The sequence below is a fragment of the Papaver somniferum genome, chromosome 11 (assembly GCF_003573695.1).
Source record: "Papaver somniferum cultivar HN1 chromosome 11, ASM357369v1, whole genome shotgun sequence".
Lineage (NCBI taxonomy): Eukaryota > Viridiplantae > Streptophyta > Magnoliopsida > Ranunculales > Papaveraceae > Papaver > Papaver somniferum.
The window spans coordinates 43,200,547-43,214,097 of NC_039368.1; the positions used below are offsets into that span (position 1 = coordinate 43,200,547).

The window sequence follows — 13,551 nt, forward strand, 5'->3', positions numbered from 1 at the left end:
ACCACCTCTGCCATCACCTTCTCCTTCACAGGCTCTGCAACACCATGTCCTGCCACCACCATCGCCTGCAACCCACTGCCACCACCAGACCTCGAGCTTCCTTCACCACCACCAGTTCCATCACTGCCACCACCATCTCCAACACCCGACAACACCCTAGCCTAGCTATTTTCTTCATCTCACAACCTCTGAAACCCTAGGTTTTGGGGTGAGTAAAATAGCTAGAAATTAGGGGACAATAGGAGCAGGAAGAGCATCATAAGGACGATTCAGAGCATGGGTCGAGCAATTTTTGGAGTTTGGAGGCCAAATTTTGGGTAATAATTTATCCCTAAATTGTACTGTGTATTGATACTTTTGGGAAAAATGTGTGTGAAACCCTAATTTGTTAATTTGGGTATAAATAGGCAATGTGTAGGAGATGAAAAACTTGTTCTTGGGCTAGCCAAGTTTCCCCCTAATTGGGTTAAGTTTGATGTTAATTTTTGCTGCACTGTTAATCATCTGCATATGTTTCTTCTTGTTATTGTACTGTGTATGATGTTGTAATATGCATTTGTTGCCATGTTGTGTAATTGTTTTGATGTATTGTTAGTTCAGTGCTCCTGTTCATGTGTAATTGTGCCTGTTAATGTGCAAATGTCTTGTTAGTGCCACCCCTAGCTCAGTGTTATGCTGCTTATCATGTTCTAAATCACCCTGCTAGGGACTTGATGAAGCTTTATTGTTGTATTGTGCAGTATATTGACCACATTGCTCTAGAAAGCTAAACAAGTTTAGGTAAAACCTGAACTTAGCTCATCATCACCTCACTTTCACAATGTATGCCATGTATACTTTGTAGTTAGGATCATGAGCTGCTGATAAGCTGCAACTCAAGCTGAATTCATAATCTCTTGACTAGTTGTGCTGTAGAAAGACAATTAGTGCTTTGGAAATTATACCATAGTTGTGTTTAACTTCCTATAGGAGAATACACAGTAAACATTAGAGTGAATTCAACCCCTAGCTCCCTGTCATCCACAATTTCATCATCAACTGTTGGCTTTGTTCATGCTTTGTTTTGTTTTTGCCTTGATTGTTTCTTCCATGCCTTGCAACTCTGTTGCTTTTCTACATTTTCTTCTACTGCATTTCTGTTTCCCCTACTGTTGCACTTCTGCTGCTGCACTACAGTGCTGCTGCCTTCTTTCTGTGCACTGCTTCTGCAGCTGCAGGGTTGCTCCTTTTCTTCCCTTGCAACTGCTGCTACTTGTGCTGCTGTGGCTGCTGTTGCTTGTGCTGCTGCAGTTGCTGTTGCTGCTGCCACTACCAAGCTGCAACTCCACTCTGCCCTGCCACTTCTTCTCCTGCCAAGTCCAGCTCACTTCCAAAAGCCCAGAGCACAATCTGAACCCAACTGTAAGACCAAGCCCAATTACTGTGAAAGACCATTTCACTGTTCAGGTGAGATAGAGCCCAAAGCTCAATCAAAAGGCCAAAGCCCAAATTACACTTCAAAGTATAACTGAGCCCAAGGCTCAGTTCAATACATCTCAAGCCCAAGACCTAAAGTATTTCATTGTTAGAAACAAACCCATTAAGCCCAACACTTCCAAAGGGCTACTACGCCTAAAGCAAATCTAGGAACCCATTTAGCTAAAACATTTCCGAAACACACCCGATCTCTGTGGATCGACCCGTACTTGCACGAGCTACAACTGACGACCGTGCACTTGCGGTATTACTGTAGGCCCGTTTCCATCGCATCATTTCTAGACACATCTCAAGGCCCACCAAGTTTTTGGCGCCGCTGCCGGGGATTGGTGCTGTGTTTTATCTGTGTTTTTCTTAGCTATTTTGTATTTCATTTCATAGCATTTGCATCTGCATCTGCTTCATTTCATTTGCTATTGGACCTGCTGATTCTGAACCTGTTTTTCCTCTGCTGGGACGCCACCAAGGAAAAGAACCAAAACCCAACTGGGTTTTTGCAACAATATCAGAGCACTGGGCTGTGCTAAAAAGGTAAGCCTAAACCCATTTCATTGAGAGAACCCAACCTGTGGGCTTCCAATTTTTTATTGTGGGCTTGTAATAATTAACCCAATTTTTTGGGCTTTTTATTTTTCTATTTTGGGTTTGTAATAATTTATTTGTGGGGCTTGTGTTTATTTGTGGGCTTGTATTTATTTTGTGTGGGCTTGTTTAAATTTTCCATTGGACTTGTATTTTGGACTCTGGGTTTAAACCCAGCTGAGCTTATAACTGGTTGTGGACTTGTAAGTGGACCTCGAAACCAAAGTTTTAAAACAAACGTCGGGCCTTAACCAACTGGGCCAAATTAAACTTTCAAAAATTAAAACTTGGATTTTCGTAGGCCGCAGCCTTCATTTCATTAGAGGCTTGCACAGTGGGCTTGCTCCCATTTCAAAAACCAAATTTTTTTTTTCTTCTTTTTATTATTTAAAAAAAAAAAAAAAAAAAAAAAAAAAAAAAATTTACTTGCTCCCAGATTTTAAAAACCAAATTTTATTCTGCTCCCACATTAAAAACCAAAATTTTTCTTTTTCCCATTAAAACCAAATGGCTCCCGCCAAAACCAAATTTTTCCCAACAAAACCAAATTTTTCCAAAAAGTCCAATCCCTTAAAAACCAAATTTTGAGCTTTGAGCCCAATCATGTATAGATCTTTTTCTACAGTTGGGGAATACAACAAATCCCTTAGAGAACTTGCGTGTGGACAAACTTCACGTTATGCACCTCCCATAGACCATGATGTCAATAGTCATAGGAATTATTATGGACATTTTCAAAGTCCCGAGCCGCAATACATGAACCCTAATGACTATTCATACATGCATCATTCGCCACAACGTGAAAATGAACATTTTGCTAGTGCCTCACTCACACAATCATCACTTATGATCAATTAGAAGCTCGAATCGCAGCTTTAGAAATGCAATCACATGAGGAATCTGTCACATCTAATTTTCTTAGGCAACCTGAAATCTATGCATGTCCCGCATGTGGTAGTTTAGACCACCCTGTTGAGAATTGTCATATTTTGCATAATTTTAGGCAATCTAGAGAAAATCCAAGGTATGAAATGCCCATGAATTGTGAGAATGGTAGTCATTGGGACCATAATCAATCCTTTGAGGGTTGCGATCAATATTTTATAACCCTAATGACCATGCATACATGTACCATTCACCACAATTTGAACATGAAGAATTTTGTACTCCCATGAATTTAGACTCCACCACAGAAGCTTTCAGACTTAGTGAGCAAAACTTCGATAGATCTACATCACGAATTCAGGCATATTTAGATCAGATTTTGCTTCACCTACAAAAGGAGGAAATTCATGAGGAAATGTATGTTGTCCCTAATGAAGTGTCTAGTCCCATTCATGTAAATATGTTGAATATGAACCTAATTTAGAGGAACATGAATCGACTAACGACACCACCACTTTTAATGAGGACCAATATGCATGCTACCATGATGATGATTATGATGATTATGATGATGTGTTAGAAGAACATGAAAATATTGTGGAACCTGTTGGTTCAATAACATATGGCTTCTCGCCCTCGACCTTCATGAATGTTGTTTTTTCTAATACTCATTGTAATTCATATGATTTTGATATTGACATGGGATTCGTACAATTATTCTGTGAAGATGAACATGACATAGGAATAGTTGAATCTTCTGTAGACACTAATATGCATGAAAATATATTTGATGTGTCTGATTCTCTACCTAGGTCACATTGTGATATTTCTCCTGATTTGCCGATGCATGAGAATGAATCTGTTGATGATGTTGATGATTCTAAGTGTGAACTTGCCAATGTGAGTGATGATTGTGAGCATGATGTGACATGTGTAGATGAGTTAGAAGATTTTGATTTGATTGATAATGATATGCCTATTCTTCTACCTAGTCACAATCTGATGGCCTTCCACCCAACCTAGATTTGGTTTGTGCCAATATTGTAAAACCAATTTTTCTGAAAATCCTAACCTAGGTTTGGAACTGTGTGCTTCCCAAGTCCTCTTGGACTATTTTGCTTCCAAATATAATACATTTGAGGAACCACAGTTGGAATTAGCATGTTTGCCCGTCCCTAGCACAGTTCATTTGAGCTAGACCTTGTGCATGATGAACCCCCAAAACTGCGCGATTTTGTTTTCAAAATTATATCTTCTGTAAAATCCAGGTTTGGGGGTAGCTCATTTTGTTTCACAGTTTCACTTGCGTTTCTTCTTCCTATTATTATTGTGTGAAGCTGTTGAAATGTCTACACTTCGTCTTTTGGGTTGATCCTCAACTCTTTAGATTGTTAGTGTATGGTGAATTTTTTGTATATAATCCAGTAGATAAAATTTTAAAAACCCTTTTGTTCCTTTTGATATATTTTGCTAATCCAATATGATCTCGGCTGAAATATGTTGGATTTTTGCCTTGAATAACGGAGTTTTAATTCTGCTTTCGCCGAAATCGGGTATTCTCTCTCCTTTTACTCTACTCAGCATGTCCCTTTCCATATGTTGCATTTTAATTCTTTCCATATTTTGAAACATTGAGGACAATGTTTAGTTTAGGTTTGGGGGTATAGAGTAGATACCATGATAATTGCTATAATTGAAAACAACTCCTTCTTTTTGAAAAAATTAAAAATTCCAAAAAAAAAAAAATTAAAAATCAAAAAAAAAAAAAAAAATGAAAAAATCATAAAAATGGAGCTCATTTACCTTGAAATGTTGACTCTTGTGCAAATATGTATTTTATTAGGAGTCTTAGTCTAGATATTTAGGCACCCTGATTCTAGCACAATTCACATAGTGATAAGAAATTTGCACGCGCACGATCTACCAATACATGTATGGCCTCGATCTTCAAGGTGTTGGATAGGAAGTTACGATTGCCAATCACTTTAGAATACTGAACGAAACTTGACTAGCTTGTTCTTTGGTTGGTTGGGATAGAAGGTGGAGGTTACATTAAGAAAGACAACCATCGAATTTAACTGGGTGCATCAAAAAGGGCTACCTCTTGCAAAGTGTCATGTAATTTTGTTTCTTTTGTATTATCAAAAGTGTTTCCTTCTTCAAAAAAAAAAAAAAAAAAAAAAAAAAAAAAAAAAAAAAAAAAAAAAAAAAACGATGTATATATTCAGAAAAAAAAAAAAAAAAAAAAAAAAATCAAAAAATACAAAAAAAAATCAAGTATTTATCAATTCCATCATCTCTTGTTCCAAAAATAAAAGAGATAGTCAATGTAAATAAGAGTCATGTAAATAGTTCTTTTGTTTTTCTTTGTAATAAGCAAGGAGGGTGTATGCCATTGATGTACAACGCGAGTAATTGTGAAATACCTCCAACTCATTCACAATTCTCGTAAAGTCCGGACAGCTAGCTAGATTTCGACCTCAGTTCTTAGCCTGAGAAACTATCTCTTGGTGATTAGTAGTCATAACTTCAGATCTTTCTTTACACATGTGTAGATACACTTTACACTCTTATCACATGTCCTTATTTGTTATCAGTGCTAGGATTGTGTCTTGATAGCTAGATTGACATCTCCATTTTGCTGTGAGCTTAACTGTTTTGCACATGTCACGTTTGATGGAATATGAGCTTATATTTTGTCCTTAGGTTTTGTAGGCACACCTCTGGTAAACCTTCACGAGACTTCAACTCGTCCACTAGGGACACTTAGTGGTTTAAAAGGCTTAGTGCATACGCTAAATGCACTCGAGAGACCAGCGACAGTGGTATAGTTAGGATTTCCTTAGTTCTGTTTTACTTGAGGACAAGTAAAATTCAGGTTTGGGGGTATTTGATGAGTGCCAAATATTGTATATATTTATCCCTTTTTGTTGGCATTTAACTCATCTTTTGCGCATTAATTCTACATTTTATCCCATATTCTGTATTTTCATTGTTTTCAAGAATAAATATTTTTATTAATTAATTTTGCATTTTTAGGTAATAAATAAAGTTCGGATGAGACGTGGAGCGAAAAGAGCAGAAAAGTAGTGAAAAGCCGGGAGAAATTACGCAAGGAAACCGCAAAGAATGGTGCGCACAACCTCATTTTCTACACACAAAAGCGCCTCCGTTCTCAGCCATCAGATCAGTTCTCAGGAGCATCCGACGGTCGCTCCTTCATAGATCATCAAAATCTGATGTTTCTGCCGAGCACCACAGCGCTGAAATTCCAAGCCTTCAGATTAGATGGTAGTTGAATCCAACGGTCTCTCCTATGCCTGTGCATCAACTCCCGATGATTCCGCCTAACACTACAACACCTAACTCAATCTAGCACCGTTGACTTCGTTGTATTTTACATCCTACGGTCGCTACAAGCTGCCTCTTCCTTAGCCGTCCGATCTACCTACCATCTCCACACCCCACGGCTAAGCATCGCAAGACATCGAAATACGATGGGCCCGCCTCACACTCAAGCAGTCGAGAACCTACACCCAACCAAACAGATCCTTCTCCTCAAACCCATCGACCACCTCTGCCATCACCTTCTCCTTCACAGGCTCTGCAACACCATGTCCTGCCACCACCATCGCCTGCAACCCACTGCCACCACCAGACCTCGAGCTTCCTTCACCACCACCAGTTCCATCACTGCCACCACCATCTCCAACACCCGACAACACCCTAGCCTAGCTATTTTCTTCATCTCACAACCTCTGAAACCCTAGGTTTTGGGGTGAGTAAAATAGCTAGAAATTAGGGGACAATAGGAGCAGGAAGAGCATCATAAGGACGATTCAGAGCATGGGTCGAGCAATTTTTGGAGTTTGGAGGCCAAATTTTGGGTAATAATTTATCCCTAAATTGTACTGTGTATTGATACTTTTGGGAAAAATGTGTGTGAAACCCTAATTTGTTAATTTGGGTATAAATAGGCAATGTGTAGGAGATGAAAAACTTGTTCTTGGGCTAGCCAAGTTTCCCCCTAATTGGGTTAAGTTTGATGTTAATTTTTGCTGCACTGTTAATCATCTGCATATGTTTCTTCTTGTTATTGTACTGTGTATGATGTTGTAATATGCATTTGTTGCCATGTTGTGTAATTGTTTTGATGTATTGTTAGTTCAGTGCTCCTGTTCATGTGTAATTGTGCCTGTTAATGTGCAAATGTCTTGTTAGTGCCACCCCTAGCTCAGTGTTATGCTGCTTATCATGTTCTAAATCACCCTGCTAGGGACTTGATGAAGCTTTATTGTTGTATTGTGCAGTATATTGACCACATTGCTCTAGAAAGCTAAACAAGTTTAGGTAAAACCTGAACTTAGCTCATCATCACCTCACTTTCACAATGTATGCCATGTATACTTTGTAGTTAGGATCATGAGCTGCTGATAAGCTGCAACTCAAGCTGAATTCATAATCTCTTGACTAGTTGTGCTGTAGAAAGACAATTAGTGCTTTGGAAATTATACCATAGTTGTGTTTAACTTCCTATAGGAGAATACACAGTAAACATTAGAGTGAATTCAACCCCTAGCTCCCTGTCATCCACAATTTCATCATCAACTGTTGGCTTTGTTCATGCTTTGTTTTGTTTTTGCCTTGATTGTTTCTTCCATGCCTTGCAACTCTGTTGCTTTTCTACATTTTCTTCTACTGCATTTCTGTTTCCCCTACTGTTGCACTTCTGCTGCTGCACTACAGTGCTGCTGCCTTCTTTCTGTGCACTGCTTCTGCAGCTGCAGGGTTGCTCCTTTTCTTCCCTTGCAACTGCTGCTACTTGTGCTGCTGTGGCTGCTGTTGCTTGTGCTGCTGCAGTTGCTGTTGCTGCTGCCACTACCAAGCTGCAACTCCACTCTGCCCTGCCACTTCTTCTCCTGCCAAGTCCAGCTCACTTCCAAAAGCCCAGAGCACAATCTGAACCCAACTGTAAGACCAAGCCCAATTACTGTGAAAGACCATTTCACTGTTCAGGTGAGATAGAGCCCAAAGCTCAATCAAAAGGCCAAAGCCCAAATTACACTTCAAAGTATAACTGAGCCCAAGGCTCAGTTCAATACATCTCAAGCCCAAGACCTAAAGTATTTCATTGTTAGAAACAAACCCATTAAGCCCAACACTTCCAAAAGGGCTACTACGCCTAAAGCAAATCTAGGAACCCATTTAGCTAAAACACATTTCCGAAACACACCCGATCTCTGTGGATCGACCCGTACTTGCACGAGCTACAACTGACGACCGTGCACTTGCGGTATTACTGTAGGCCCGTTTCCATCGCATCATTTCTAGACACATCTCAAGGCCCACCAGTTTTTCCTCCGGTAGCTTAGCAATATTCTCTAGTTCTTTCAACTTAAGTGGTTGAATTATCAGTTGGCATTTTTTCCTATCATTGCACCATATATGAAACGTACAAAGAAATTTGAATGCATCCGGAAATACCTTATTAATCGCATACATCAATGATGAATATTTACCGGATACGAACACTTTAGGAAGAGCACCCTCCCGGAATATTAACTTCAATTGTTCTAACCCCAAACATAACTTTCTTTCTTCTCATTTTTCAAGAAACAAAAATCCACGGTGAAGGGTGCCTTTGTCGATGTAAGCCTAACAATGTTCATCAACGAGATCTCATATTTGTTAGTCTTGTACGTGCGATCCAATATAAGAACTTGTGGGAAGCATAGAGATAATTGGACGTATTCCGGGTGGGCAAGAAAAAGGTGTGTCACTTGATCAAAGTCATCCAACTTCTTTTGGCAAGCGTAGTTATTCTTCACTACTAAAAAGGTTGTTTAAGGATCTATGTATGTTCTCTAAAAGTTTCAGGAAGATCGGATGAATAAATAACCCAAATATGTATGATGCAAAATGGATGCAGTTAGCTTGTTTGTAGAAATGCTTGAAAGAAAATTATGTTCTTATGCCATGGTTGCTTGTGTTGTGTGTAAAAATGATTTATAAAAGGAAATGAGTTCATGTTTTTCCATTAGATGGAATATTGTTTCATGCAAACGGCGGGTAATGATCCCCGAGAGTTAAATGGGTAATGATCCCCATGGGAACTTGTGTTTCCCGACCATCGATGATGGCTGTCCGTATAGGTAAAGATAGGTGGTGTACGAACCAAGGTTTTCGTACTGTGAATAAAACGGGTAATGATCCGCGAGAGCAAATGGGTATGATCCCCATAAGAACTTTTGTTCCTGACCATCGATGAAGGATGTTTGTGCCGATAAACGATAGGTGGGCGTACGAACCAAGGTTTTTGTACCGTGAACTCATGGTTTGAGGTGACTTATAAATATGTGAATAATGTGTTCGAAATCTAAATTAAATGAGTTATTTTGAACATAATCGATGTTATGAACTCATTTGTGAAATTCAAATGGATGAATTGTTGAAAACAATATTGTTGTTGTGAATTGATGAGTTGAATCCTAAATGGATTATTTTATAAATGGTTTGTTGATAATAGTATAAATGTTGTGAAATCATGGCTTGTTGGTGAGAATATTAATTTGTGAATCGTGTGTTGGAATCTCTATTGAATGATTAGTGGAAACCTTATTGGTTTTATGAACTCAAGCATTGAAATACGAATTGAAATATTTGTATGAAACATTAATACTATTGTGAACTCACGTGCGAAATCTATTTCAATGAATTGTTGAACTTAGGTGTGAACTTAAATGTATGAATTGTGAATTAATGTATTAAATCCAAAATGGTTGATTAGTTGACAACAATAATGGTATTATGAACTCATGTTTGGTTGGTGACAGTGTTAATATGTCAATGATGTGTTGAAACTTAAATTGATGATTTGTTGATAATAATATTAATGTTATGAACTCATAGACTGAATTCTAGATTGGATAATTTATCGAAAATATTGTTGGTGTTGTGATTCTTGAATATATCATGGATTCGTTGAAGTTGTACCATGTTCTTGTCATATGTTTTTCCTTGATAAAAATGATTATGTTTGCGCATCTTTAGAGAATTGGTAATCCATTCTACTGAGCTATCATCTCACCCCAATTGACATCCTTGCAGATTTATTAGAGTCGTGCAGCGGAAGCTAGGATTGAGTAGCTTAGTGATTTGAATCTTTTCATTGTATTGATTGAAATGTAATTTGAAATAATAAGTTTGCTATAAATGTTGTTACAAATGATTAGCAAATTCATATGTTTAAATTCATATTAGAAAGGCTAAATTATATTTGTTGTAATAAAAATAAAAAATAACTAAGAGAAATATATATGTATAAGTGTCTTTCTGACCCGTAACGCTTCGAGTTTGGATCTCCATATGGGTTTGACCCTGGTCCGAAACTCGGGGTGTTATATCACCCTCCACAAGACACTCTCCCGACCTCTCTTGGCTTGCATTATCAATCCAACATAAGCAAATACTTCCCTGTTGATTGTAATGAAGCGTCCTGCCAACCTTTTTGCATCACGACAATTGATGTTCATGGTTTGTGCTTCATATTTATGAAATATTTTTTCCCACATGGTGTTACCATGTTGTTGTGCACCATCGATACAATATTGGGTAAATAAACATAATTACGACAAATGCATTCATCTTTTGTGTGGTTGTATTTTGCACCACGGACTTTGGTTTTATTACCTTTTGTTAGAGCATAGATCGGTTGAACTCACCAAGCATTGGTATGTCAAGTTTGGTTGTCATATTTTAGTATCATAACTCATCTAGAGTCGCTTGATTAAATGCTAGAGTTAACTTCGTTTAGGTTAGACTAGAAAGTCTAGAAATGTTGAGACGTACAAGTATTACTCTGAAGACCTGAAGAACGTGTAAACATAACTGCGAAGATGTATATATTATACATGTTGTGTAATACTCTAGTGATGTGACATGATCATAATAGTATGATCATAGTATTAAGGAATTAGACTACAAAGTATAACACTTATCTTTTGAACTTCATAGATATGACATCGACATAATGTTGTATATATTGTTATGATTATGTGAATGGGTTATGGTGAATATTTTATCATAGGAAACAATGTTTTACATTTATTTAAAGGAAGTACATTCATGAACTTGTTTCTTCAATCGAAACGGAAATCAATAGGCTTATTGGTTCAGCTATTCATTTCAAATCTTTGGATGACCAATATGTGTGAGATGGTAGGATCGATCTTAATTTAGGTTATGTATCTTGGTATGACTAATCACAATGCCTGACTTATGATTTGGTATGACCAGTTTTTGTTAATTGGTGTAACCGATCCTATGTAATCACCATTTGATGGTATGATCGATCCTTGTAATTGGTGTGGCCGAGCCTAGTAATTGGTTTGACCGATCATGAGTGTTGTGTGACTGATCCTTTTAATTGGTATAACCAGTCCTAGTAACTGGTGTGACCGATCACAAGTAATACCATGTATAGATGGAACCGATCCTTGTAACTGGTGTAACCGATCCTAGTGACTGGTGTGACCGATCACAAGTGTTTCCATATTTAGGTATAACCAATCCTAGTGATTGGTAGAAACGATTGAACCCATGTATGTGATTTGGTATTTGATCAATCACATAGTAGTCTTGGAAAACAGGCAAACCAATTCTAAGCTTGTTTGGAAGTGTGGTATAATCGATTCCAAGAACGCAAATCCATGTAAATATGAATAAGGATTTGCAGTGAAAAGATGTCAACGTACTTTAAACACGAGCAATAAATCTTATCATTTATTGTTCAAAGATATTCATTAGTACTCAAGGTGATCCTGTGCCGAAATAAATTAAGAATCTTTTAATTAAAGTTTTTGGTTTTATATGCTTTAATTACCAGCAATAAATGCATATCTCTAGAGAATAAAAATTAGTAATGTGCATTTACTAATTGGAGATTTTCTATTGAGAGATTTCGTTAATATTGGACAAACATTTATTGGAATTAGGAAAACCGAATTTTTCCATTCATTGCATATCTTGAGAATATCTTCGATTTTGGAAATTCCTTGGTGTCCAAACATCCTTGGTTTATAAATACCTAAGTTTTCACTTCTAGCAAACTATGCTAAGAGCCATGAAAACATCATTTCTCATTGTTTCCGGTGCAGCCGTCTATTCGGGGAAGAAAATATCCTAATCAAGTGAAATCTCTTACGACCGCTCGTTTAAAGACTTATGTGGGATCAAGAAGCTCTAAGAGTACCATTGAAGGGAAACTAGATAATTGCATTGTTTTTAGTTTTCGATTGATTTGATTGACTAACGGTTTTTGAAACTTTGATTGCACCTAGTTTGTTTATGCTTGAGAATCTTCTCTTCTGATTTAAGATTCACTCAAACTAGATCAGAGTATCGACAACATCTTTAGAACTGTTGTTAGATCTAAAGACATCTTGTGATAATCCATTGTTAACAAATTCCTTCTGTGCGTGATTGAATACAAGAGATTCAAGTGGTGTTGTGCAGGTTATTGAATATAAAAGAAGATTTGAAGACAAAGAAGATTTCTTATTAGTTTTCGTATCTTGTGAATTAAGTGCACAAACCTTGATCGGATGGGATCCAACTAGAATCAGATTTATTCGACTGATTAGTTGCGTGATATCGGCATTCTCTATAATTCTATTTGAGATTTATTTTGATTGAGTCTGAATCTATACTTGACTATTTCGGTAGTTAAAGTTAGATTGATCTAACCAGACAAAGGAGTTTATTAGATTAAGAGGAAGAGCCTTTGTCAAACTGCTCATCTAAATCTTTAGCAAGATTGATTAGAGTGGTTACCAAACAGATTCTTCCTTTGCTGTTTGGAATACAATCCAAATGACTTGCTATTCACGTGCGTGACTCTAGAAGTCGAAGGCGCAAGGATGCTGAGGGAACTAAGTAGGTAGGGGTAGTATGTTTGGTCTTAACTATAGAAATTTGGTATTAGATTTTTTATAGCGGCTAAATTCTAGGAGTATTCAAAACTGGACTAGGTCCCAAGAGTTTTCTGCATTCGCGGTTTCCTCATCAACAAAATATTGTTGTGTCTTTTACTTTGACTTATGTATTATAATTGTTTATATTATAATAAAGTAAAATACACGTATACGTTAACTCCGCATTACTTGATAGTGATCCTATAGAGTTTGGTTATTACCAGACCTATTATCAAGTAACACACTTTGTTGTAGTATTGTCTCGATCTTGTATCCACAGTCAATCACACAAATTATCTTGTTGGTGTATTGTCTCGATCTCGTATCCATAAACAATCACACAAAGTGTGAACCGAATTGTCGTATTGTATAAACTATGTCCATAGACGATCACATTTTGTATAGGACTTACAGGTTGAAACAAAAAGATTGTGGTGTATTTGGGTTCCCTCGTCTTTTCAATTGGTATCAAAGCAGGCAAATACGAAAAGATCTAACAATTTGTGTTTGGTGCGATCCGACCTATAATACTGGAATCTAAAAATGGTTTTTATAGTTACTGAGAATGATTCAGTTAACGTAAAGCAGGGTATCAAGAGTTTTGAATTAACACTTGATGATGCCATATACGAATCAA

At 37.3% G+C, this 13,551-nt stretch overlaps 1 protein-coding gene across 1 annotated transcript; it reads right to left on the reverse strand.

Moving 5' to 3' along the window:
* Positions 1 to 1,051: 1,051 nt before the first annotated feature.
* LOC113324347 lies at positions 1,052 to 8,260 on the reverse strand. Its single transcript, XM_026572663.1, has 3 exons — positions 8,244 to 8,260; positions 7,587 to 7,862; positions 1,052 to 1,349 (listed from the first exon to the last, which is right to left on the reverse strand). Exons 1-3 carry the CDS (start codon positions 8,258 to 8,260, stop codon positions 1,052 to 1,054), a joined length of 591 nt encoding a protein of 196 aa, XP_026428448.1.
* Between the last annotated feature and the right edge of the window lie 5,291 nt (positions 8,261 to 13,551).

What these genes read in the sequence shown, in the direction of transcription:
- LOC113324347 (XM_026572663.1), bottom strand. An exon ending in GCATGGAAGAAACAATCAAG is followed by an intron (nt 1,350 to 7,586) that starts GCAAAAACAAAA and finishes TGGACTTGGCAG; the next exon opens with GAGAAGAAGTGGCAGGGCAG.